At 38.6% G+C, this 26,518-nt stretch overlaps 1 protein-coding gene across 2 annotated transcripts; it reads left to right on the top strand.

Moving 5' to 3' along the window:
• Nucleotides 1–4,179: 4,179 nt before the first annotated feature.
• Nucleotides 4,180–16,564, top strand: zgc:194007 (uncharacterized protein LOC565039 homolog). Of its 2 annotated transcripts, XM_048211290.1 has the most exons (5): nucleotides 4,180–4,890; nucleotides 13,580–13,666; nucleotides 15,366–15,443; nucleotides 15,649–15,717; nucleotides 15,921–16,564. In XM_048211290.1, exons 2-5 carry the CDS (start codon nucleotides 13,597–13,599, stop codon nucleotides 16,013–16,015), a joined length of 312 nt encoding a protein of 103 aa, XP_048067247.1. In that variant the 5' UTR covers nucleotides 4,180–4,890; nucleotides 13,580–13,596; the 3' UTR covers nucleotides 16,016–16,564. The 2 variants fall into 2 exon arrangements, with proteins under 2 accessions (XP_048067247.1, XP_048067246.1); XM_048211289.1 differs by lacking the exon at nucleotides 4,180–4,890 and having other exon boundaries at nucleotides 11,489–13,666.
• Nucleotides 16,565–26,518: the final 9,954 nt, after the last annotated feature.

The following is a 26,518-nucleotide window of genomic DNA, read 5'->3' as shown; positions in this document are numbered from 1 at the left end:
GTGGCTAAAACTAATTTTTTTGATGTGCACCACAACTCTGTAGAGCAAGTGGAAAGGGGTGTCCCCCTAATACAGCAAAAAACTGGTTTGGGCTGAAGTGTCCTTGTAATACACATAAACCCGTATAGGTGTGTGTGTGTGTGTGTGTGTGTGTGTGTGTGTGTGTGTGTGTGTGTGTGTGTGTGTGTGTGTGTGTGTGTGTGTGTGTGTGAGCGCACATTTTTGTGACATATCAGGACACAAATGTGTATAATGACATGGGTATGACATAGGTATTACAAAAAGAGGTGACTTATGAGGACATTACCCCATGTCCCCACTTTTCAAAAGGCTTATAAACAGGGTTCCTACGCGGTTTGGAAAAGTATGGAAAAGTATGGAATTTGATTTGAGTAATTTCCAGGTCTGGAAAAGTATGGAAAAAAGAAATCAGAGTATGGAAAAATATTTGTGTTTCCAGACTATTGTCTCTATTCAGTTTTTTAATTTATTATACCTGCAAACTAGACACTTGCATAAGCGAAATTAGCTCTTTTGAATCAAAATACATAATTTATGTGAATCGTGTAGATCCAAAGAGGTTTTTTTCAGGGCGAGTGCGTGTCTCAGGATTCTCACAAGAATCGAAAATGGGCTACTTTCCCATAGACTGGAGTGAGTCGTGATCTTTCTTGGTGCTCTGTGGCGTGACAGATCGCTGTAGTACAACTTACTGAATTCTGTATCACATGCAATCGATCAATCATTGTTTCAACTGCAGAAAGGCATCAATAAAACAGCATGTAAAATGATCACATTTAGCCTACCTCAGAAAAGCCGTTCAATGGCCAAAAACTCATTATTCAGCTACAAAAATGAACTTCAAGAGGAGTATTTTGCTAAATATATGCACTATAGGCTATTGCATATTCATTGTATTTGTACTTAACATGTGCTTCGATATTAAATGTATAAATCTGTTTCATGACAGCCACCATTTAAATGTTTAGGCCTAAATAAAAAAAAAAACAGAGTAGAAAAATAATTGTCTTTAAAAATTTAACTTATAAATAAACTTCCTTATGTGTAATTTAGCCTATATGAAAGTAGCTTGCAAATCAGTTTTAACCTAATATTATAATGATGTACCAGCTGTGGTTCCTTGTATAATTTACAGCATTTGTTGAGAGAATTTTTTTTTCTTTGAGGAAATTTGCCATGTACTTGACCTGATATGCCCCAAATGAATCAATATTGAATCGAAGGTAATCAAATCAAAATCAAATCGCAAGCTTCTGAATCAAAATCGCATTCAATTGTGAAATTTGTGTCAATTCTCAGCCCTACTGTCAATAATTTATTATTATTTTTATTTATTTTTTATTTTTTTTACTTGAAGCAAATGTTGGTTTTCCCATTTATGTTCTTGTCAGAGTGCACCAGAATGCTTCATTTACATGTTAAAATCACAAAAATCTTCTCCTGGGGGAGACCCCAGACCCCCCCTACACATCACTTTTTACACCTCTTTTTACTTTGCAGATGTTTATAAACTTATGAATTTCTAAAATATTACGGAAACTGATACTGCGCTTGTGTAGGCTACTCGTACTCGTAGGCTACTCTATACAAATGTTTTGATACCAACAAATACTGACAACAGAACAGAATGGATAAATCAGAGAAGGATGTCTATGAAGTAAATGTGTCGAATTATTAAAATGTTAAACAAATTAAATAATTACGCCTATGTAGCGAGTGGTATGGTCAGAAAGGGAAACAAAGTCACTACCCTTTTAAACAGGGAATATATTAGTACTTGTAGATTAATCCGCAACAGAAGTCACACAGGAATGTAGTTTTAAGAAGAGAAGGGCCTAGACGTGAATACTAAATACAAAACTTTATTTCAACAATCAAACACTGATTTAAAAATCACTAAAAGTCTGTAAGACCCCTACTACAAACATGAAGCAGAGAAAACATAGAAAAGGAGACCGAGGCTTACCAATGGCAGAAAATCGTTTGGAAGGAGGTCTGGAAATTTGAGTCTGGAAAAGTATGGAATTTTGAAATGGAAAATGTGTAGGAACCCTGTATAAATCATACAGAATGAGTTTTTGTGAGAAAGTAAAAGTGTGCACACCTGTGATGGGTAGGTTTAGGGGTAGGGGTAGTGTAGGGGGATGGAAAATACAGTTTGTACAGTATAAAAACCATTACGCCTATGGAATGTCCCCACAATTCACAAAAACGAACGTGTGTGCGTGTGTAGGTGTGTGTGTGTGTGTGTGTGTGTGTGTGTGTGTGTGTGTGTGTGTGTGTGTGTGTGTGTGTGAATAAGTGTGTGTCCACTGAATAAAAATCACCCAAGCAAGGATTTTAAGGATTGATGATTTTGTTTGAAAGAAAAAACAGCTTTGAACAGCTTGTTTATTTTACACAGTACGTAATAACATAAAAATCATTTTGTAATGTTTAAATTTAACTTTTTTTGTTAAATTTTTCTGAATACAAGATTGAATTTGTACATTTTGTAAGTGACTCCTCTTTTCCCCTAAGAAAAAAATGAAAGACATTTGATATCAAAGAGACTTTCCCTTGTTTTCTTCTTGAATAATGTCAAAACATTGGATTTTTTTATTTTTCTATTTATTTTTTTATTTTTAATTTGTTTAATTTTTGTAGTGTCTGGTTAGTTGTCATCACATTTTGTGGTTTGTATCTAAGGGAAAGCTCAATCTCTCTATAATTCTACTGACTAGACACTAATGTAATTGTCAAGGTGCAGCAAGAATGGTAAAAGGAGAGTTGAGTACAGGATCTTTTGCAGCAGTTTTAAAGGGGACCTATTATGCCCCATTTTACAAGATGTCAAATAAGTCTCTGATGTTCCCAGAGTGTGTATGTGAAGTTTTAGCTCAAAATACCTCACGGATATTTTTTTATAGCATGTTAAAGTTGCCTTTTAGTGGTTGAGCAAAAACGAGCCGTTTCAGCATGGGCCCTTTAAATGCAAATGAGCTGCTGCAATCGGCCTATGGGCAGAGCTTCAAGGGCTCGTTCTCCCCTGTCAGGAGTCAGTCAGGACACACTATAATGTCAGAAACTGTGAATATATGCTGCATGGAGATAGAACAGGTATAAGTTAGTAAAATTACGGTTATAACTTATATTGTCTTATGTTGTTTTTTTTTATCCACTATAACTAACAAGCCTGTTGTACCGTTCGAATGTTGGCCAAAACTGTACAGATGGGTTTTATGACGTTTATTGTACTTCACACAAAAGATGAAGCGTCTGTTTTCACTCTAGAAAATCACTGTAAGAGCTGAATAAAACACTGCAAGTGTGCATTAAAATATTATCCATAAACTGTCTCTCTTTCCCTTGTATTATCATCACCAACATAGCAAATAACACAGAAACACTCGTTACATCTAACAGTAAACAAATATATAAAGACCTTATGCCTTTCAGGTGGTGCTTAATAAACTTTATACCAGTAAATAAACTCAGATGAATTGTAATAAAGTGCCCTCTTACCTTCATTACTGCCGTATCCAGTATCACTCTGGAGTCTTTAAGCTGGATCACGAACAGTTTTTACTTGTATATCCTGGAGTAGCATATTTTAGCACAGTTTCTGTTTTGTGTTGTCTCTTTGTATTGATATTTGTTCACTAAGCAGTCCGGTGTGAAATGATTCGCGCAGACATACAGTAAATGAATTTCGTCAGAACTGAGGGAGCATTTTCCTGGAAAACCAAATTAATCCACCTCGTTTTCAGCAGCTCAGATTCTGGGAGTAAATGGAGAGAGCTATGTGGATTAATCCATCCAGCTACAGAACACCTAAAACGCTCTGAGACATTCTCGTCAGTGCAGCAATGGCAGACTCGCTGTGAACGCGCTCAGGGCGGTTCTATGTTCAAACGTCAGTGTCTGTCAACATCCGTAGGCAGAGCCTGTGGCTTTTGTGATGTCACACTGCCAGGGATCTGGAAATGGCTTGTTCTGAGACACTGCTTATGATTTATGGGGATTAAACAAAAAAAGGAGTAGGTGGATTTTTATCACTATAGGGTGGTTGTGTACACACACTGCCAACACACCTTTATGTTCAAACACCATGCAAAAGTGAATTTTGCATAATAGGTCCCCTTTAATAAATAAAGACAGTTCAAACAGGCAAATCAAATCAAAATGCATTGTAACAGCTTTGTTTAAACAAAGACAATAAGTGACAACTTAAGATAAAAACACAGAACAATATTTCCCAGAGCAAACAAGCAACCAAACAAACAAGACAGGTGAATAAAATAATCAGTAAGCATAGAAACAATTAGTAACTAAGGAAACTCAGGGAAACAGCAACTGAAATTCAAAAGTTTATACAAACTGAAAGGCCATGAAAACAGAAACTAAACCAAAATGTGACAATAATATACTTGTTTGATGTCAATAATGCATGAAAATGCCTGAAATACACATAGCCTATACAGAAGAATATAAACTTTGTCCAAAAATGTGTTATTTCAGCTTAATCTTTATTCTAAAAGACTATCATGCGTTAAAAAACATGACAGAAAGTACACTGCTAAAAATGAAATATATTAAGGAACTACTACTGTATATTTCTGACCTTTGTCAGGTTGATTTAGTTGATAATTCCATATTTTTTTATTTAGCCTACAGTATGAATTATTAGGTTACCTGATGAAAAATTTGTACAGTGTACACAATATTATAACTAAATTATTTCTAACCTTAATATTTTTTTCTGAATGGATTCTTTTGTTTTGATGCACGTCATATAAAGGAACTTAATTTGCATTTCCTTTTTTTTTGCTTGACGCATATTGAAAGTAGCTACCTCTCACAGAAGAGTGGTTCAGCAATAAACATCAGGTAAGACATTTTATACATCAAAATTGTAATTGTAATTGTAACAAACTTATAGATTCATAGTTATATTGTTTTGTAGGTGTAGAATCCTCATGTGCCTTCAGTTCAATTCACATTTATTTGTATAACTCTTTTCACAATACATAACATTTCAAAGCAGATTTACAGAAAATGCATGTCAACATTACAATTTAATCTATTTTCAGAGGTGACTATACAAATGATGTTTCAGAAATGTACAAATACAAATCATGTAGTTAGCTAACAATGTATTAATTTAAAACAATATATTAATTTAACACTTTGACATGTACGATCACACCGGTGTGTTCAGTCTTGGCTGGTCCCTGGAGCGTACAATCACACCGGTGTGATTAGAACGTTCAGCACATCACGTGATCAACTGCCAAATTCAAATATGCTTGCGTGCTTTGGCTGGCGCTAAGCCAGAGACGGATGCGCGCAGCGCTTTTCACATAAATGCAGTGTTTTCAACCAAATAATGTTTATTTTAGGTTTCAGACATTTAAATACACATGAGTACTAACAAAACAATATATTTAGAGTTTGTAAAATACACAATCATGTCTATAGAAGCGGAAATAACAACCCTTTCAATTATAATTAGATGACACGTTTAATTCATATCAGATACACATTGTGTCTTCCCCAGTTCACCGACTCACTTACTTTCATGTATTTCGGGAGAAGTGGATGAATTCACATGTTGTAAATCCAACAGATCCGATTCTCTGTGCAGCACAAACTAAAATGGCTACGCCCATCGTGCATGCAGCTCAACTAACGCGATTGTTATAAAGCTGTTTAAACAGCAAAACACATCCACTTGCACATATTTGACAATCGGAATATCAGATATTTCATGCTATAGTTAACAAATTTGTGAATATTTTGAATAAAAAAGGAAAAATTGAATAAAAGCAGATCATCAGTCATACAGCGCTGTGGTGTGTTTACGTGACAAGCAATGACGTGTCACCATGGAAACAATAAAGTGATACGTTCTAAATAACGGTTGCCTTAAACTCATGCTGGGGGCTCAGACAGAATATTTTAAACTTGTGTGCGAAAGGGTTAAGGCAGAAACAATAAGCTCTTTGACGTAATGAATACATGTTAATGTCTCGGTTACAAAAACAACGAATAGGAATCTCGCTAGAGAGGCCAAACTACTTCGAGTGTAACTGAAATGAGCCAATGCACATTGGTATGCAATTATTTGCAGCAGCTGCTCTGCCCTGCTCTGCATGGGTATATAATGAGCAGCAGGTGCATTGCATCTTTAGGTTTTTGCTGAGGAACAAGTTTCAGGGAACAAGAGTTACCTTTGTAACCGAGACGTTCCCATTCAGTTGGTCAAGTTCGACGTACGTCGGACAGACCGACGAATAGGAATCCCTACCAAAGCGCCACAGGCGCTACCCATTCCAGTGCTCTATACAAGCCTCCTGCACCCTCTTGCCTAAAGGACGGTGGGACAGGGCTAACACAGAAAGTGTTGATCACTGCTGTTCCACCTAACCCATTGAGTGAAACTATTGGACAACACTGGGAAAGCGTACCCTTTCACTGGGAAAGGAACACTGCGGAAGCCACATCCTTCCCCGAAGGAGTTATGTGGAGATGTACATATGGACTAACCCCAGAGGGCTGTACTACATATGGAAGTTACTGGGGTGACTCCAACCCGATAAGGGAAAGATACGGGCTTTGTTTAGTAACAACCGTGGAACTACACATATGGGATCCCCGTAGGGTCACACATATGATACCCAGCCTAAATCCAGTTCTCAAGGATGCAACGAAGTATAGGCCTGGCGCCAGACGCTCCACCACATCTGGCTGCCGAAGTGTAATCGGAGGACTCTACAGGGTTTGCCTCGTAGGGACTCTCTGAAGCAATAAGCGCATGTAAGCACAGCAAGCCGACACTAAGCCAGGGCCTCTCCATGTCTCTGACCGGTTGAGGTGAGAACACAGGAGGACACTGGCTCAACACGAAGGCTATAGAATCTAGCAAACGTGTTAGGCGTCGCCCAGCCTGCTCTACAATATCTGTCAGTGAGGTGCCACGAGCCAGCGCCCAGGAGGATGCAACATCTCTCATAGTGTGAGCATGCAACCTGAGTGGGCAGGGCATGCCTTGTGCTTGGTAAGCCAAGGCAATGGCATTCACTATCCAGTGGGCCATCCTCTGCTTGGAGACAGCCTTTCCCTTCTGCTGGCCTCTGTAACAGACAAAGAGCTGGTCTGAGGTCCTGAGGCTTTGAGTTCTGTCTACGAACATTCGCAAGGCGCAGACTGGACAGAGCAAAGCCAGGGCTGGGTTTGCCTCCTCTGAGGGCAATTCTTGCAGGCTCACTACCTGGTCCCTGAAGGGAGTGGTAGGAACCTTGGGCACATATCCAGGCTGGAATCTCAGTACCACGTGGCCGTCACCCGGCCCGAACTCTAGGCACGATTCGTCTACCGAAAATGCCTGCAGGTCCCCTACCCTCTTGATGGAGGCCAAGGCTCACTGGGGAAAACGCATGTTTGCATAGGCCCTGGGGCCAGCTGTGTGCCAGCACATCTGTGCCGAATGTCCCCTCGTACAGGGAGTAAAACAGCTGGCAGTGAGAGGTTTCTGGAGAAGCAAACAGGTTTACCTGAGCCTCCGGAACTCTCTCCAAATCAGCTGGACCACCAGGCGATGGAGTGCCACTCTCCCGGGAGTGCAGCTCGTGAAAGCTCGTCGGACACGCGGTGGAGACACCCCGGGGACCTGAATGGCGTGAAGCGACCTCAGATGCTTCTGACTCCATAGGAGGAGATGGCAGGCGAGTTGCGACATGCGACAGCAGCATAAACCACCCTGATGGTTGATGTACGCAACGGTCACAATGTTATCCATGCGGACCAGTACGTGTCTGCCCTGTAACGCCTTCTTAGGATTGCTCAGAGCGAGACGTACTGCTAGCAACTAGAGGCAATTGATGTGCCTACTAAAAGTGTACGTACGCGCAAAAGCTAGATACTGCGTACGCACAAAAAAAATCTGATTTATAAAATCATGCGTACGCCAGATCCTGCGCACAAATCCCTTTATAAATCCCAGTCAGCAGAAGATTGTGCGTACGTGCATCTCCACCCTGTCTCCTCCCCGAAATCACCATATATGGAGCTTACGACGCCTAGTTTTACTATGCATAACCTCATCTGCATATCATTTACATACATATTCCCATCCACGTGACACCACGGTTAACACCGTCAAAGGTAGCCTACAAGACATTGGAAAATATTAGATATGGACTATAAATGGAATTTGTGCCACACATTATATTGATAAAGATCATCCAATATCCTCTTTATGTTTTAGAATAAATATATCTAAATATCCATAAAAACAAAATTGTATAAAATACTTCATATAACTGGCCAGATAGTATTTTAATAGTTTTAAACAATTCAAATCAAATGTATGCAGTTTTGCTGATAAGGTGAACATATCTTTTAGGAAGTTTCTAGGCTATTTTTAGTGGAAACAGATCAGCCTACTTATTTATTGCAGTGTAAATAGGCTACAATCGTCTGACTCGGCGCGTCACTGACAAAGTATTTTAAAAAGAAAACATGCAAATCTTACCGTTTTCCTCAAATTATATCCTTCAAATAGTAATTGTTTGAAGATCCTTCACACGACATCAACACCTCCTGCAGCTGTGGTTGTACAGTAAGATATTATTGGACCTATTCAAACTGGACAACGGACCGTTCGACCACCGAATCCAGCAGTGTCTTCCGTAATATCTAAGTTAAGTGTGCATCACTGATCGTCATTCTCGAAAAAATATTTTGTCATAACATCTGCAGTTTAGTTTAAAGAGGAATTATTGTGCTTCCAGCGCTCCTCGCTTTCATTAAAGCAGCGTGTCACTGGAAAAGTGATCGAAAGTAGCACATCTACTATCTCAATTCATATCACTTTTGTCTCCAGAATGTGCGTACGCACAGCTCAAAGTTTGCTTAAAGGTGCGCACATTCTCCCGTCAAGTTTGTTTTTATAGATCACAACCTTTGCGTGGTAACTGGCGTACGCACGTTTCCAGCCCCGTTTTGTGCATACGCACGCTTTATAAATGAGACCCCTGCTCTAGGGGCACTCCTGCCCAAAAAAAAGGGGTCCGACCACGGGCTGAAGGCTTGGCGGCATTCCGGAGTGATTGCCACTCAGTATGTGACACGATGCCACGCTGTGTCAAGGGACAATCGAGACATGAAAGTATGCATCCTGCAGGTCAATCGCTGCAAACCAATCTCGGGGACGGATGCACTTGAAAATGTGTTTCAGCTTGTGAAGGCTCCGATTCAAAACTCACAGGTCTAAGATTGGTCGTAACCCACCACTTTTCTTGGGTACAATGAAGTAGGGACTGTAGAACCCTGACCTCATATCAGCTGGAGGAACTGGCTCTATCACGTCCTTCGCCAGTAGGACCGCGATCTCCGCACGCAAGATTTGGGCATTGACTGCTTTCACTGAAGTGAAGTGGTTGGCCCTGAACTTGGGGGACGGCGGACAAATTGAATCGCATAGCTGAGCCTGATGGTCCGAATGAGCCAGCGAGACGGACTGGGGAGCACTAGCCAGGCTCGCAGAGACCGTACCAGCTGGACCAAGGGGACCATAGGCGTACCCACAGTGGGGCAATGAGTTGGAACGCAGGGACGCGGCTCAGGGGATCTCTTACGAGGCGGCCTGTAGCGGGGTCTGAGTGTGCTGTGCAACACTTACCTGGTTCCACGGTTGGGCAGGAGGCGCAGGAGAAGCTTTGGTTGCCTTCTCGAACTGCGTGCTGCTGCCCGCTGGTGATAAAGAGGAGGATGAGTGTGGTGAGGTTTCTGGCCTCCCACTGCTCTCCGTGCCCTCTTGGGACCCAGAGATAGAGGAACTGCTCTTTTTTTTTTTTGAGAGAGAATTTGGGTTCCAATTTTGTCCAAGCAATTCCCCACGGCAAATAAGGGCAAGGGCATGCACTGAGTGCTTCGTGCCCTTTTTAAAATCCATGTTTATGGTAAGGGTTACGCGCTGTGGCTTTGTTCCCTTTCTGTGTGGCTTAGACCCCGGTTCTTTACCTTGGGTCCCACTCTATATGCGTTGATGTTGCAAGATGCTAACAACAGGGGAGCGGTCTTAGGTGGCCGTCCAGTCCAAAGGGATATGGTGAGGTCATCATCTCGATTGGCACATCAATTGCCTCGAATTGATGGCTGTATTTCAGGCCCTGAAGTACTTCCTCCACCAGTTAAGGGGTTACCATGTCCTAGTGTGGGTGGACATTATTGCGGTAGCTTCTAATACAAATCGCCAGGGTGGACTGCGTTTGCGACGTCTAGACAGGCTAGTGCAGCGCATTATGCTCTGGGCTCAGGACAAGTTCCTGTCCCTCAGGGCGATTTATATCCCCAGATATCAAAATGTGGGAGCAGATCTACTGTCCAGACAGAGCATACCGACGGGGCAGTAGAAACTCCACCCGAGGTAGTGAAACAAATCTGGTAAAGATTTTATGAAACAGAGATGGACCTCGTATGCGCCTGTATGCGTTTCCTCTGGTTTCTATGCTCCCAGGAGTTCTAGCCAAATTTGCCAACAAGAGACTTGCCTCTTACTGATAGTGCTGCATTGGCTGAATGAAATATGGTTCTCTGAGATATCTTTCCTTGACGGCTCGCCGTTAGCGATACCGGAGAGGAGGGACCTTCTGTCTCAGGTGCAGGGGACAATATTCATCCCCTGCTGGAGATGCGGAAACCTTCATGTTTGGCCCCTGAGGGGAACCAACTGAGGGACACAGGGCTTTCACCTGATGTTATTGAGACCATTTTAAATGCTAGGGCTCCCTCCACTAGATCAAGTGGGGTGTCTTTGAAAGATGGTGTATTGCACACAATGCAGATCCGGTTAACTGCCAGATTGCTACAGTTCTGGATTTTCTGCAGGGAAAATTATCAACAGGCACATGCCCCACCACTCTCAGGGTTTATGTGGCCAGACTCAAGCTTCCCGGAGAAAGAAGAGTCGCAACTGGCGTGTCAACGTGGTCATGTTCTCATGCGAAAACATGAACATTGTTTCATTACGCTATGCTCAGACATGTGAAACAGTGATCATGGCCGTCAGTGAGGACAGGAAACGACTGCATCCAGAAACACATGGGTGGAATGTCATCTTTGGAAGACGCAACTCACACCCATGTAAGCTCTTTTAGGAGACTTGCTCTCTCTCTCTTGGTGCTGAAGCACTCACTCTCATTGAAGGTGCAGCTCTTACTAGCTGTAATAACAGGTTTTTAGCGCTCACTGAAGGCGCACACACACAAATGAGAGGACTCGATCATCACCGTAATGCCGTCACGCAAACACCAATGAAGAGAAAGCTTCTTATTTGAAGAACTGGCTCTTTTTAGAAGCACTGCTTGCAGATTGGAGACAGGAACAAAACGAACCGCTCGGCTCCGAAGCGTCAAGCTAAAGATGCAATGCACCTGCTGCTCGTTATATACCCATGCAGAGCAGGGCAGACCAGAGCAGCTGCTGCAAATAATTGCATGCCAGTGTGCATTGGCTCATTTTAGTTACACTCGAAGTAGATTGGCCTCTCTAGCGAGATTCCTATTCGTTGGTCTGTCTGAAGTACTTCATACATGACCGACTGAATGGGAACAATGATTAGGATATATAGCAAAATTTGGATTGGTGCATGTTGATCCAGAATTTGCTTCATCTGAAGTCCTTGCAGGGGTTGGTGTCATCTCTTCACGTCTTCATAAGCTGCTGTTCATAACATTAAGCAAAGATAGTCGTGTGCATTTCATCTGATATAATTGGAGTAAAAGGATATGAGATGAATTATGTGAATGCTTGGCAAAAGAAATGGTTTTTAATCTATATTTAAACTGGGAGAGTGTCTGAGCCCCAAACATTATCAGGAAGGCTATTCCAGAGTTTAGGAGCCAAATGTGAAAATGCTTTCCCTCCTTTAGAAGACTTTGATATCCTAGGTAATACTAGAAGCCCAGAGTTTCGTGATCTTAAAATGCATGATGGATTGTAGGGCAATCGAAGATCAGTTAAATGCACAGGAACTAAACCATTTTGGGTCTTTTTATAACATATGAAATATGATTTTAGAAAGACAAGTTGCTGTCTATGATGAGGCCTGAATCCTGACTGATTTTTTTTTTTTTTTTTTTTTTTTTTTTTTGCAAGAACGAGCACAATTGGTCTGACACAACTTTTTGTAGTATTTAAGACATAAAATAAAAATTTGAAATGGGTCTATAATTTGCTAATTTATTTGGATCTAATTGTGGTTTCTTAATAAAAGGCTTAATGACTGCCAGCTTGAACAGTCTTGGGACATGACCTAGAGATAAAGGCGAGTTAATAATATTGAGAAGAGGCAACAGGTAACAAGTCTTTCAGTAGTTTAGTGGGTATTGGATCTAATAAACATGTTGTTGGTTTAGACGCAATGATAAGTTTATTTAGCTCGTCCTGTCCTATAGTTGTAAAGCACTGCAATTGTTCTTGAGGGACGATAAATGAGGCTGAATCATAAAACACTGACAAAGGTTGTACATTTACAATTGTATTTCTGATGCTTTTGATTTTTTATTTATTTATTTTTTTCAGTGAAGAAATTCATAAAGCCAATACTATTAAAGTGTAATGGAATTTTTAGTTCAGGTTATGTCTGTTTATTTTTTAATCTAGCCACTGTATTAAACAAGGATTGGATTGAACTAAACCTTGGATTGTTTTGGTTATTATCTATGAGTTTGTGGATATGCTTGGCCCTGGCTACTTTTAGAGCCTTTTTATAACGGGAAGTGTTGTCTTTCCATGCAATTCTGAAGACCTCGAAACAAGTTTAGCTTTAAAACTATGTCAGTCTTTTTTGACTGACTTTGCATTTGAGTTTGTAATAAAAAATTTGAATAGGTAAATGATAACTGAATAATAACAGAATTTTAGAATCAGAATCGAATATTTATAATCTGTTTATCTGTCTGTCTTTCTGTCTATCTATCCCTTTCTAGTGTAGGTCTGAGCAGCGTGTAAATGAGTTCATCATATTCATTCACAATATTCACATTATACCAGGGCTGAAAATGACTGTGGCTGTGAGTTTTTTGCAAACTCGTTACTGTAGGTTTAACATTTCTAACTACTTACATCTCACTTTCTGACTGCTCGGTTCTGTAACAGTAATGCCCACTTTTTTTTGTTTGTTTGTTTGTTTGGCCATCTCAGTCATTTTGACATTGACCACCACTGTTTGACCTCTGATCAGCTCAGATGAGAAAGTCTGTTATTGGCATTGTGCAATATCTTTGCAGCACTAACGTACAGTTATTATTAGGTAATTATTTCATCATTATTATACACGGCCAAGTGTACCAGAGTATCATAATATTTTAAACCCTTTTGGAGTCCACAGTGTAAATGCATACATATAATCATATCATCAGTCAAATATTTGCAGTACTATGTTTGTTAGTTTCTGATATATCATGATGGTCTAATGATAAATGATGAGAAATTAGTGATCAGTTTAAAAATTTCAAGCCAAGTCAAATTTATTTGTATAGCACCTTTCACAATACATGTTGTTTCAAAACAGAAATCATCAAGTGTCACATGATGGCAGAGAACAGTGATATCATTGTGTCAGAAAAGAAGAGACAGAGCAAAGACTCTATTTTAGACTGTGAGTCATACAATACATAAAAGTAAACCTGTATACAGTGCCCTCCACAATTATTGGCACCCTTAGTAAATATAAGCAAAGATGGCTGTGAAAATAAATCTGCATTGTTTATCCTTTTGATCTTTCATTCAAAAAATTCATAAAATTCTAACCTTTCATTTAAGTAAAACATTTGAAAGTGGGGGGAAACTCACATTATGAAATAAATGTTTTTCTCCAATACATGTTGGCCACAATTATTGGCACCCCTAGAAATTCTTATGAGTAAAATATCTCTGAAGTATATTCCCATTCATATTTACATTTTTTAGCACACCAGGGTGACTAGGAGCATGAAATTGTCCAGCCATGATTTCCTGTTCCACTGGAGTATAAACATTAGGAAACACAAAGGCCAAATTCCCGTAATCATTCATCACAATGAGTAAAACCATAGAATATAGTTCTGATGTGCAGCAAAAGATTGTTGAGCTTCACAAAATAGAAAGTGGCTGTAAGAAAATAGCTAAAGCATTGAAAATCCCCATTTCCACTATCATGGCAATAATTAAGAAGTTCCAATTAACTAAAGATGTTACAAATCTGCCTGGAAGAGGACGTGTGTCTAAATTGTCCTAATGTGAAGTGAAGAGGAAAGTTTGAGTGGCCAAAGACTTTCCAAGGATCACAGCTGGAAAACTGCAGAGATTAGTTGAGTCTTGAGTCTCAGAAAGCCTAAAAAAAATGATCAAACAGCACCTACATCCCCACAAGTTGTTCGGGAGGGTTTCAAGAAAAATCATCTGCTCTCATCCAGAAACAATCTCCAGAATATTCAGTTGACTGGAACTTCAAACGGGAACGGCTTCTATGGTCAGATGAAACTAAAAAAAAGAGATTTTTAGCAGCAAATTCACCAGATGGGTTTGGTGCACACATGGATAAAAAGTACCCCATGCTCAAGGTTAAATATACTGCTGGATCTTTAAAGTCGTGGAACTATTTTTCTGCTGGAGGTCCTGGACATCTTGTTCAGATACATGGTATCATGGATTCTAGCAAATACCAACAGATGAAAAATCATAACCTGATCGCTTCTGCTAGAAATCCAATAATAGGCCATGGTTGGATCTTCCATCAGGACAATGATCCAAAACAAACATCAAAACCAACACAAACATATGTCACTGAGCACAAAATGAAGCTTCTGCCATGGTCGTCCCAGTTCCCTGACCTGAACCCTAAAGAAAATTAGTGGAGAAGAGAAGAAGCACCAACATGGAGCCGGGAATCTGAAGGATCTGGAGAGATTCTGTATGAAGGAATAGTCTATGATTTCTTGTCAGGTGTTTTCCAAACTCATCAAGCATTATAGAAGATGACTCAGAGCAGTTATCTTGGCAAAAGGAGGTTGCAAAATTTTTTGTAATAAAAGGGTGCCAATAATTGTGGCCAACGTGTTTTGGAGAAAAACATTTATTTCATAATGTGATTTCCCCACACTTTCAATTCTTTTCCTTCAATGAAAGGTTATAATTTTGTGAAGTTTTTGAATGAAAGATCAAAAGGATAAACAATGCAGATTTATTTTCACAGCTGCCTTTGCTCATAATTACTGAGGGTGCCAATAATTGTGGAGGGCACTGTATATTTACAACTATAAGATCAAAACAGTGAAATATTCTTTTTCTTCATTCCTGTGTCTCGAATTCTTTTCTAGTCAGTTCTGGTGAGGACACATCAATGCCAATAAAAGATGCCAGATTGTCAGAAGACTCATGTTTAAGATCTGAATGTGGTGCGTATGACATTGTAAAATACAATAGCATCAAGCAATTAACAATAGTTATAATTATAAGCTAAGTGTGTTGGTGTTCTGAGTGGTGAGTCAATCTACTGTGCTTCATCTGAGGATATACTGAAAAGGCATGTTTTAAAAACATAATTGGCATAATTTGCATTCAGCAATATTTTTTTAATAATCTACATTTTTTTGCACACAGAGAATATAAATGAAAACCAAAGACAGGAGATATACAGTGCAGGAAATGATGAGGGAACATCTGATATGTGTGAGTATAAAACACATCACTTATGTAAACTGAGTATAAAGTGTATATAACTTGACAACATACAATATATGATGCCACACCATCCTGAAACAAACTTCACTGGGTTTCATGCATTTGGTTTAGTATGTGTAATTTCTAATGGAATAAAAAAATAAAAATAAATAAAAAATAAAAAAGTTGATCTAAACGCCTTTCCTTCACAGTACCTGGAAAGAAGAACTCCATCAGCTCTATCAATTCAACTGACTCAGGATATATTCAAGAAAAGGCTCAGGCCATTTGCTTTAACTTCGAATAAGACCAGCAGCATGGACACAAGCCATGCACCCCTAAATTTGACTGGCCACTCCAGGTGCCAGCCCAAATATCCGTATGGTTCGTGATTCAGTCAGAATTATTCAGACAGATATCACTCACACTCATTCTGAACTTTTTCTCATTCAGTAAACAGTAACGGGGTACTTTCAGGTGGTTAGATTTCTTTTTCTCTAGCTTTGAGTTCAGATAATTTCTCTGCAGATAAGTTTATGTAGCTACATTTTTTTTAGTAACACCGTCCTAGACCTGGGTTAGAGAGGAACCACCCATCAACATTTCATCATCTGACAGACATAAGTCAATAACATCATCTGAACCATTTCACATTAAACACTTAATTTTGATGAACTGTGAGGAAAATGTATGCATGCAGGAAATGTATGCATGGGATATACTTATAGGCTATTTAGATTCAAAGACTTATTTAAAAAAAAAAAAAAGTTAGGGACAGGTTTGGTGGAATGGGTAGATTTAAGGGTGGGTTAAGGTGTAAGGGATGGGTCAACAGTGTAACTATATATGTAATTACAGAAATTAATTGCATGCAGATTTTTTTTTTTAAATATAAGTACAATATAAAAACATGTATGTACACAATAAATCCGTTCTATCAAATGATTAATTTAAATGTAAGCGCATAGTAGTTAAGTCCACCTAATATAAAGTAGGACCTATAAAGTATGTGCATTAAAAATAAGCTTATTATACAAAACTGTACAATATTAATCATTTTTGATCAAACCATTAAAATATATTTATATATAACTACTGTTGTCCTTCTGTGTTGTTGTTGTTTGGGTTTTTTTAACCATCATTTAACCAGGAAAGTCTTATTGAGATTAAGAATCTCTTTTACAAGAGCACCCGGGCTTAGATCTTGTTCTTTACTCTTAAACCCCTAAATAAGGCATTTCTATTGCTCTGATTAAGTTAAAAAAAAAAAATGTATATTTATTGTATTTGCTGTTAAAATTAATGTACGAAGCACACTGTTTTTTGATATCCACAAAATATCCACTAACCACTATCATGCTTTAAAAGCATGCTGTAAATAAAAGTAAATGTGTGTAGTTGCTATCTTAAGGAATTATTACTTCAACTTACCTTCAAAATTAACTAATTAACAAAAGTGAATAATATAATATAATATAATATAATAGTTACGCTTTGATCCCCAAGGAAGAAAAAGATGAATATTAGAATAATCCAAATAGACAGCCAACATGCGAAACAGCGTGCTAACAAGACAATTGACATGAATGCAGGCAGGAACTAAATACACAGAGATAATAAACTAAAAGACGAACAGCTGTGATGATGAGTGTTAGTGTCCATAGCAACTGATGAGTGGTGGGAAACTAGAACAAAGGAACACATGTGACTAATGACAACAAACAGAAAGTCCATGAAACCTAAACAAACTGAACATGATTGTGACATCCCCGGCAAGGCACTACCATATAGGGAGGGGTGGAGCGGGCTTTGGAGGGGGAGATGACTAAGTGATGCTGAGTGGCAGAAGTGAAGGGATGGGGGCAGGATGTGGCAGCAAAGATGGATTGTTCCTGATGGCGCAGACCCAGAGCTTCCCAGTGCCGACAGCCAAAGATGTAGATGGCGTGGCTGTCAACATCTGGGTGCCCAAATGGTTCAAGAACTGCATGCAGTTTACTTTGAGTATGCCTTTTTAGGCATTTTTGGCAAATTTTACAGGAATGCTAAGGGGTTAATGTATGATGGTCATGTGTTTTAGAAGATTCAGCTGAAATGACAACCTTATCGACAGTTCTATTCCATGCATTTGATGCATGTTTTGACACACATCAAACCTCTTCATAAACTTGAACATGTACACAGAACCCACTACACCACCCCATATTGATGCACCTTTATTTAAAGAAATGCTATTCATTTTTTGTTAGTATGTTCCTGAGACAACAATAATGTACATCACTTATTTTAATATTAAAAGGGTAGTCGCCATTTTAAAGGGTTGTTCCAAGCCGAAGTGCTCAAAACTGGACACTTCCAAGGGCCCTTTCGGAATGAAGGATTTCAAAGGGTACAACTGATGGACACTTCGGGCCCCCATGATCCTTTGCACAGGGAAGTTGTTTGGCGTCACAGAATGGGTACAGGAGGCTCGATGTTCGATTTTACCTATAAATGTATGTATAGTATACAAAGGTGCCTCCTTGATTGTCTCGTTAAAGGTGCTACAGAGGATGTTTTGACAACTGAGAAACCAAAGACTGTTAGTGAGTTTTTGAAATGAGCACACGCGTAAGAACAACCCCCCTCCTTCACAGCTCATTTCGAGGGAACGCCTCCCAAAACTCGTGCACGAGTATTGGAACACGTTTGTTTACCACCGGCATTCGGTGTGTGGTGTTAGTGGATTCATTATGTCGGACTCACCGCAGGTAACTCATCATCTGCAGTTGTTACTCTTGACAAAAACATTGCATGCGGCGCCTGTGGAGTGTGGAAAGTTACTGGAGCGCGCACGTCTCTCACAAGGAACGTCATGGCAGTGATTGACAAGCCAGAGGGCCAATCTATCGATCATCGCGTAAACGATTGGCTGATGTTTTTAACGCCCTACCTCGTGCACAGATGATGTATATTGATATTATTCCTTTCAGTGCACCTAATAAATAGTCTTTTATCAGTTAGTAAAGACAGTTTAAAGTAATATTGCAAACATCTACAAAACAAAACATCCTCTGTAACACCTTTAAGATGACGCAGAAATGCGTTCCAAAAAAAAGTTTTTTTGACCCTTGCACCCTTCATCCCTTCGAAGCTCTCACTCCAGAGGGTAAACCCTTTGAAGGGATTAGGGCATAGAGATGAGCCCTTCCGAATGGAATGCAGGGATACTAAAATATGTAAATGACCTTTGTATATATTCTAAATAAAAGATATACATTGTACTTAATGTCAGCTTGCTTATTTTGCTCAAAATAATGATTTATTAAGTCCACATGTAATAAAAACAAGAAACTATGCTTCTAACCACAGCTCAAGAGCGAATGTTCGTTTGAACTATGGTTTTGGGAAAAACCAAATAGTTGAACTATGTTAGTAACAACGGAACTTGCGATGTTAGTTGGCTAACAATGCTTTTGGGAAACGCACCCCAAGGATGAGGTAATCCATCTCATTTTTATTCCGGTTTTTCAGAGCAAAATTGGATTGGATCACTCTGATCCAGAGACACACCTTTTCTGATTGCCAGATCTGGATTACTAGTGCTCTACGGAGTCCCTAAAGGGACATGGTGATGGAAAAAATATGAGATTCAATGCATTTGCATTCTCTCACAAAGGTTTTGCATAGTGAAACTTTGTGTTCACTCACAAAGAACTTTTGACTGGTTCATCTTTTTTGATTGTGCCAAGTTTACAAACTGGTAAAAAACATATTAAATTAAATATAATATGTTTGTTTGATATTTACACCTGTTTGGGGATTATTTTATGGTGACAAAATCTATTTTTTTACTTTACTGTAGGCTACCGAAAGGCTAATAGGTAGCCTAATGTCTACTTCTAATTTATTACTTTAACAATTAAACTAATCAAAATAAAAATATTTGTGTGTATATATGATACAAATGTTTTTTTTTTTGTTTTGTTTTTTTGTTTTTTGCTGTTATTTTTTGTTTGTTTGTTTGTTTTACCAGTTTTAAAGCTTTATTAAATTTTGTTCCTGAAATCTACCCTTCCATTGGGATTATATAACCCTGAATTTTATTTTTTTATTTATTTATTTTTTTATGTAAAAAAAAAAAATAAAAAAAAAATTGCATCAAAGCTATCCCAATCTAACTAAAAAAGTTTTGAACAACACAATCTGATGATTTGATCCAGATCAAAACCAGGATTGGATTTTGTAATCTAATCTGATTTCAGATTCCTTTTTTCTTTTGAACAACCCATTTTCAAAATTTTATTATGAAAATATGATCACATTACTTTTGAGCAACTGGCCCTTGATATGAGTTCAAAGCAAACAGCAAATACCAACATATCTCACCAGATGTCACCAAAGTATGCTGAATTTTGTCTGTTTCAATTTACTGGAATGAATAATTTTACTGAAGTAAAATATATATACATTACATAAAAACATGAAAAAATACGGTACTTAAGGTAGGTAAAAAAAAAAAAAAAAAATTACAAAAGAAATACATAAATTGGTAGTTTTTATTTTATCAAAGATAGTAATATGACATTTATTTAAATAAATAAAAAATAAAAAAAATGGGGATCACACCTGAGACATTTGTGCCTAAATTTGTCCATGAATTGATAGGCTACTCATTAAGGGCTGCTCTATGAAAGACACTTGAGGGTTAAACAATTTATTCAGTGTATTAACCATGTGTGATTTGACTGTGTGACTGTCACTGAATTACTGTTTGGAAAAAAATGAAGCTTTTTACACTTGAGGGTCACACATTTTACACATGTTAATTACATGCAGTGCAATTTTCAACACAAACTCAATGACACAAATTCCTCTTTTAACGTTGCATAGAAATTTGAGGAATTCATTTGGATTTACAACAGTCAATAGTGAATGACATAATAAAAGCAAACAAATAAAAAATAAAATAAATAAATTCAATTGGCCAAAACATTTTCCTGATATGGTTGATAGCTTTGGAAAAACTACTGTAGATAGCTTTGGATTTGCTGGAAAAACATCATCTGTAGATTTATTTTTCAGGAAACTGACAGCATAGTATATCCAGGGCTTGTTAATGTCCATACACAAGTTAATATGCTCACAGTCCAAACATCCACAGTTCCAGTCCTTCAACAGTACAGATTTCCTACTTGCATATAGTGTGGCATAGCATCCCAGTGTCTCAATGTGCATACTATCTATCCTAAATAGTATGTGACATTAGTAATATTCAATACTATTTAGGGTGGATAGGGTGGATAGTATGCACATTGGGATGAGGGTGGGATTGTATGCTTTCAAAGCTAGAAGGCTAATGTTAGCATTTGATCTCCTACTGCACCTTTAACAAAGTGCAGTAAACGTTAAAATAATTGCACAACAAACACTGTTTATTAGTACGTTAATATTTTAAGATAATTTGAAAACAAATACCGGTTTACAACATCCAGCAGCAGAATGAACTGTTTTTGCACAGATAAATAACATCTGGAGACTGCTGACACCGAAAGCCTAACACATTTAAGTTTAAAATGGTCACGCCCTTTCTCATGTTAAAAATAAGGTGAAAAGATAATAATAAAAAGAATAATTTCCATGGTTGTAGTCTTTGCATCTGTTTGTTTGAAGTTTGAATCAAGTCTCCTCTGCTGTAGAAGAATTGGCTAACGTTAGGTGGTGCAGTCACAAAAAACTAGGGTCCTAGAAATGCAGTCTCCTAGTACTCCAGAGTGCAGCCTGGACGAGGTGACGTGTCGCTCCACCCACACCCAATTTCACTGGTTTATGATACAGCAAATCGTATTGCCATAGATAATTTAGATTCTAGAGAGCTTTTAATTGGACATAGAAGCTTAAGTGGAAGGTGACGTCATCAAAATCATTGGCGGAAGTGAGAGACTATTGAGAGCTTCGAATGCTTATATTCTAAATGTGAATTTTGTCCTTGTGTTGGAGTAAAAATTAAACACTGCATAGTGTATGAATTAAATATTCATTGATTCTTATTAAGTTTACTAAAGTTATTCAGTGAAGAGCAGTGAATGATTCTCTCATTTTCTTTTGTTGTTTGATAAACATTAAATGACAGACAGCAGCAGGTTTATTAGGCTGCTGTCACTTTAAGACAGAATGCACAGATCTAATATACTGACAAGCATTCGATTACTTTCCCTACTGTTTGTTTACCAACAACATAACTGAATAACAACTCAAAACAGACATTCTGATATATTTTTGTGTGTATGTGTCCGTTTAAATCTGCAGTCCGTAAGTTGTCTCTTTGTCGCTATCTCTGTTTGAAAACTGAAACTGCAGTTATTCGGGGAATTATCATCTTTGCGTGGGTTGTGCATCGGCACGGCTCCTCAGCGCAGATTAATTTGTTTGCTGTCAGTCACCACGTCGGTGTGGATACTGTACTTGTCCTGCAACAGAAGGAAACAGACAGGCAAGTAATACATAACACAGTCTTTTATTGGGACAGAGGCATGGTTCTGGGTTGAGGAGATAACAGGTGAGAAAATCACAGTAAGCACATTGCAGTATGACTTAGCTGAATACTGATACAGTGTCTCTTTTGCAGGATCAGAGAATGGACAGATGGCAGACAGATGATGGATGACTGATGACAGAGGACTCAGGTAAGTAGCCAGTAGGTAGACTTTGTGGTTCGCAGGGACGTAGTGATACAGATTAATGAGACCAGACACTGTGGTGAGGATGGTGACTGCTTATAAAGGGAGTGCTGATGAGTGTTAATGAGGGTGATGGCTTGCAGGTGCAAATGATTGATGATTGATGATTGTGTGCAGGTGAGGAACAGGAGGGATGCTGGGAAACGTAGTGCAGGGAAGGTGACTGAGCTGTCTTTACTGAGAAAAAAGCATTACAATATATCGCACTGCCAGTGGTGATTAAATTTAACAATCGCGGATCACGTCAAAACGTGCATATTATTATTATTGTTATACTTTGTTCTCAAATTGTTAATGTTAACAACATCAGCATTGCATGACTATTTAATGTGTCTTAGCATTACCTGTAGATTTCAATTTCTGTAGCCACTCTGCAGTCCAAAGTCTTTTGCTTTTGACTGCGGGTGAATCTCCAGTTGTCACTGATGATTGTCTTTTGGACCTTTCTGGAGTACAATTCGTCATCAAAATGATAAGTTTAATTATCTGTCATCAAAATGATAATTTAATTATTGCAGCTGCTGTGAGAAAAAGCTATAAATGATTCACTGCCTGCAGCATCCTCCACATGCCATATAGCCTACTAGCTGGTACTCCTTTCTGTTTACAGACGTGATGTAATGACGCAAAGACGAACGGCTGCATGCTCGAATTTCCTGCAGAAACCCACCAGTACCACCCAAATTAGAAAACATTATTACAAGCTTACCATTGTGAATCAGGCTAAGGAAATAGTTTTGAACACTGGCTGGTTATGTACTCGCTCAAAAAATTATTTTGGATCATTTTTAACCGAAAAAGTTACAGACTGCAGCTTTTTGCTCCGTCTCATGCACAGAAAGCCACTTTCGCATCTCAATATTTTTTTTTTAGTATCGAGCACATCCGGCAGGAGACTGGCAGGTGCGTTGGAGTTAAACTTTGCATGAAGAGGAATAAACACATCTGAACTATGGCCATTACTATAAAGTATATCTCAGTTCATTTTCCATGAAACTACATAGTATTCAAGTGACAAGTTTATCTTGACGAATAGAAGAGTATAGTTTTTTTCAATGAAAATATCTTTAAAGCTGCAGATTTACTGTATGTAGACCTTAATATAAACTACAATGTTTTTTTTTCATCCTTTTTTTAACAGATTTGGTAAAATCCTTGTTTCCTTTCCGCACATCTCAGCTTCACCCCCTGTAGGATGCGAGAGAAGGATGCAAGGAAAGAAAATGAGGACAGAGGAATATTGGAATACTCTTGATCACTCGAGCATCACTTCACAGCGTCATCAGCTGCGCTTAAAGGATCTGCCTTTATGTTGTTGAAGTTTGGTTATTTAAGAAATTCATAAATAATAATAAAGCAAGATGCCCTGTTGAAATATGTGAGATGTTTTATTTAAACTGAAACGGTAAAGCATAAATTTAAATTATTGTGACAAATGTGAAGGGGGAGGAGAATGTATACGTATGTCAGTTTTTTAAACAAAAAAGACTTCAGCATAATAGGATACACCTGTGCATTCTCGCTCATAGCTCCACAGGAAGCCTCTTCACTCCTCGTTCCACAACTCTTTGTGGTGCACTGATTGGGAAACACCCACTAGTGTTCTGCAGAGATTCATACCTGCATGACTGGTCATCAACTACAAATCACTGTTAGTTCAATGTCACTGTCTCCTCCCATGTATGACTGTTTGGTGAAATATTCACAAGATTACCAACCAGACTCAAATAAGAGCATGTGGTTTATCTATCAATCAAACGCACGTGAAAGTTATAAAATGTTTTTTAAAGTATGATGTTTTAGAATAAATATTCAGCTGAAATGACAACCTTATAGACAGTTCCATTTCAAGCAATTTGAAGCATTATATGTTTGACACTATATGTTTGGCACTATTTATTTTCGTCATTATGTTCCTGAGACAATTGCACAATGTGATGATGATGTAGGCTACATCACTTTCTTTTAATAATATGAAATGAACCATTAATGATTCTGCAAGAAAACACTGTGGGAAACTACAGTTGCTGTTGTCATCTCCTCTTGGTCTGGGGAATCTGAGCACACCTAATGCTTTGAACATTTTACAACATTAAAATCAAATTTGTTCATCTCTCAGTGATTTGCAGATTTGCAGTCAGAGGGATTCAAGCTGATGAGTTTTGAACCTTGTGATGCATGATGGCTTCTAGCTGTGAGAATCCTTCTCACTCACTGCATGAAAGAATCTGACATTTAAAGGGTTCAGTCATTAGTTTATGTCAGCTTTGAAATAATTGTGTGGATTAAATCCTGTTCTCACTTTGATAAATGAATGGTTGTACTATGGGAATCAGTCCGGTGCACTTCCCCAGAGCTTTGATCTAACATGTAAAAACTAGATTTGTTCATTTTTCTCTGATGATAATGAGCGCTATGCTTTCCTGGTGTTTTGAGACAACTGTATTGTTGCTGAAGGATGCCGAAATGGCAAAATATTAATATTAAAACCAAGTGTGAGTCATCAGGTAGTTTTCAATAGTTTTAGGCCATTTTCTACAACCCGAATTCCGGAAATGTTGGGACGTGTTTTTTATTATTATTATTATTATTTGAATAAAGTTAATACTAAAAGACTTTCAAATCACATGAGCTAATATTTTAGTCACAATAGAACATAGATAACATAACAAATGTTTAAACTGAGAAATTTTACACTTTTATCCACTAAATGAGCTCATTTCAAATTTGATGCCTGCTACAGGTCTCAAAAAAGTTGGCATGGGGGCAACAACTGGCTGAAAAATCAAGAAATTTTGAAAAGATTCAGTTGGGAGAACATCTAGAAACAAATTAAGTTAATTGACATCAGGTCTGTAACATGATTAGCTATAAAAGGGATGTCTTAGAGAGGCAGAGTCTCTCAGAAGTAAAGATGGGCAGAGCTGTGAAAGAGTGTGTAAAAAGATTGTAGAAAACTTTAAAAACAATGTTCCTCAACATCAAATTGCAAAGGCTTTGCAAATCTCATCATCTACATTGCATTACATCATCAAATGAGTGTGGCATGATTGTGTCAATGACATTACGAAATGGGCCCAGGAATACTTCCAGAAACCACTGTCAGTAAACACAATCCGCCGTGCCATCTGCAGATGCCAACTAAAGCTCTATCATGCAAAAAGGAAGCCATATGTGAACATGGTCTAGAAGCGCCGTCGTGTCCTGTGGGCCAAGGCTCATTTAAAACGGACTGTTTCAAAGTGAAAAAGAGTTCTATGGTCAGACAAGTCCAAATTTGACATTCTTGTTGGAAATTATGGATCCTGTATCCTCCGGGCTAAAGAGGAGGGAGACCTTCCAGCATGTTATCAGCTTTCAGTTCAAAAGCCAGCATCTGTGATGGTATGGGGGTGCATAAGTGCATACAGTATGGGCAGCTTGCATGTCTTGGAAGGCACTATGAATGCTGAAAGGTATATAAAGGTTTTAGAGCAACATATGCTCCCCTCCAGACGATGTCTATTTCAGGGAAGGCCTTGTGTATTTCAGCAGGACAATGCAAAATCACATACTGCAGCTATTACAACAGCAAGGTTTTGTCATAGAAGAGTCCAGGTGCTGAATTGGCCTGCCTGCAGTCCAGATCTTCCACCTATAGAGAAAAATGTGGAGTGTGTGTAAGGCTGGGCAAGGGTTAGTCTTCCCCTGGCTAAAGATTTGAGACTAGTGTGGAATTTTCTCACTCAAACCACTGACTGCTGATGCTTCTGATTGCTTTTTAGGGAAGAGCTGCATATAACTGCTAAAGCCCAAAGTATACTTCACTTTTTTACGTGTATGAGGAGGTCAGCGTACAGTGCGCGTGACACGAATTCCGTCATCAGAAGAGTAGGCGCACCACCAGATTTCTGTAACCGCGCGTACTTTTACAATGGAGGCCTACATAGACAAGAGATTGTGCGAAGAAGTTAGAAAATACCCTCATTTGTACAACTCTAGCATGAAATAATATAAAGATGTTTACATGGGTTGCAACTTGTGGAGAGAGATTGCTCAAAACTGTGCATGTGTCGAACGCCTGTGTATGCATACGAGTCAAATGAAAAAAG

The sequence above is a fragment of the Megalobrama amblycephala genome, linkage group LG12 (genome assembly GCF_018812025.1).
Source record: "Megalobrama amblycephala isolate DHTTF-2021 linkage group LG12, ASM1881202v1, whole genome shotgun sequence".
Taxonomy (NCBI): Eukaryota; Metazoa; Chordata; class Actinopteri; order Cypriniformes; family Xenocyprididae; genus Megalobrama; species Megalobrama amblycephala.
This window is presented reverse-complemented; position numbering and strand designations above follow the sequence as displayed.

Bases quoted from the DNA above. Each gene is read 5' to 3' on its own strand.
- zgc:194007 (XM_048211290.1), top strand. From the start codon at position 13,597: ATGATGGCAGAGAACAGTGATATCATTGTGTCAGAAAAGAAGAGACAG. The intron at 13,667-15,365 runs GTGAGTCATACA...ATTCTTTTCTAG, and splicing joins CAAAGACTCTATTTTAGACT to TCAGTTCTGGTGAGGACACA. The intron at 15,718-15,920 runs GTGAGTATAAAA...TTTCCTTCACAG, and splicing joins TGAGGGAACATCTGATATGT to TACCTGGAAAGAAGAACTCC.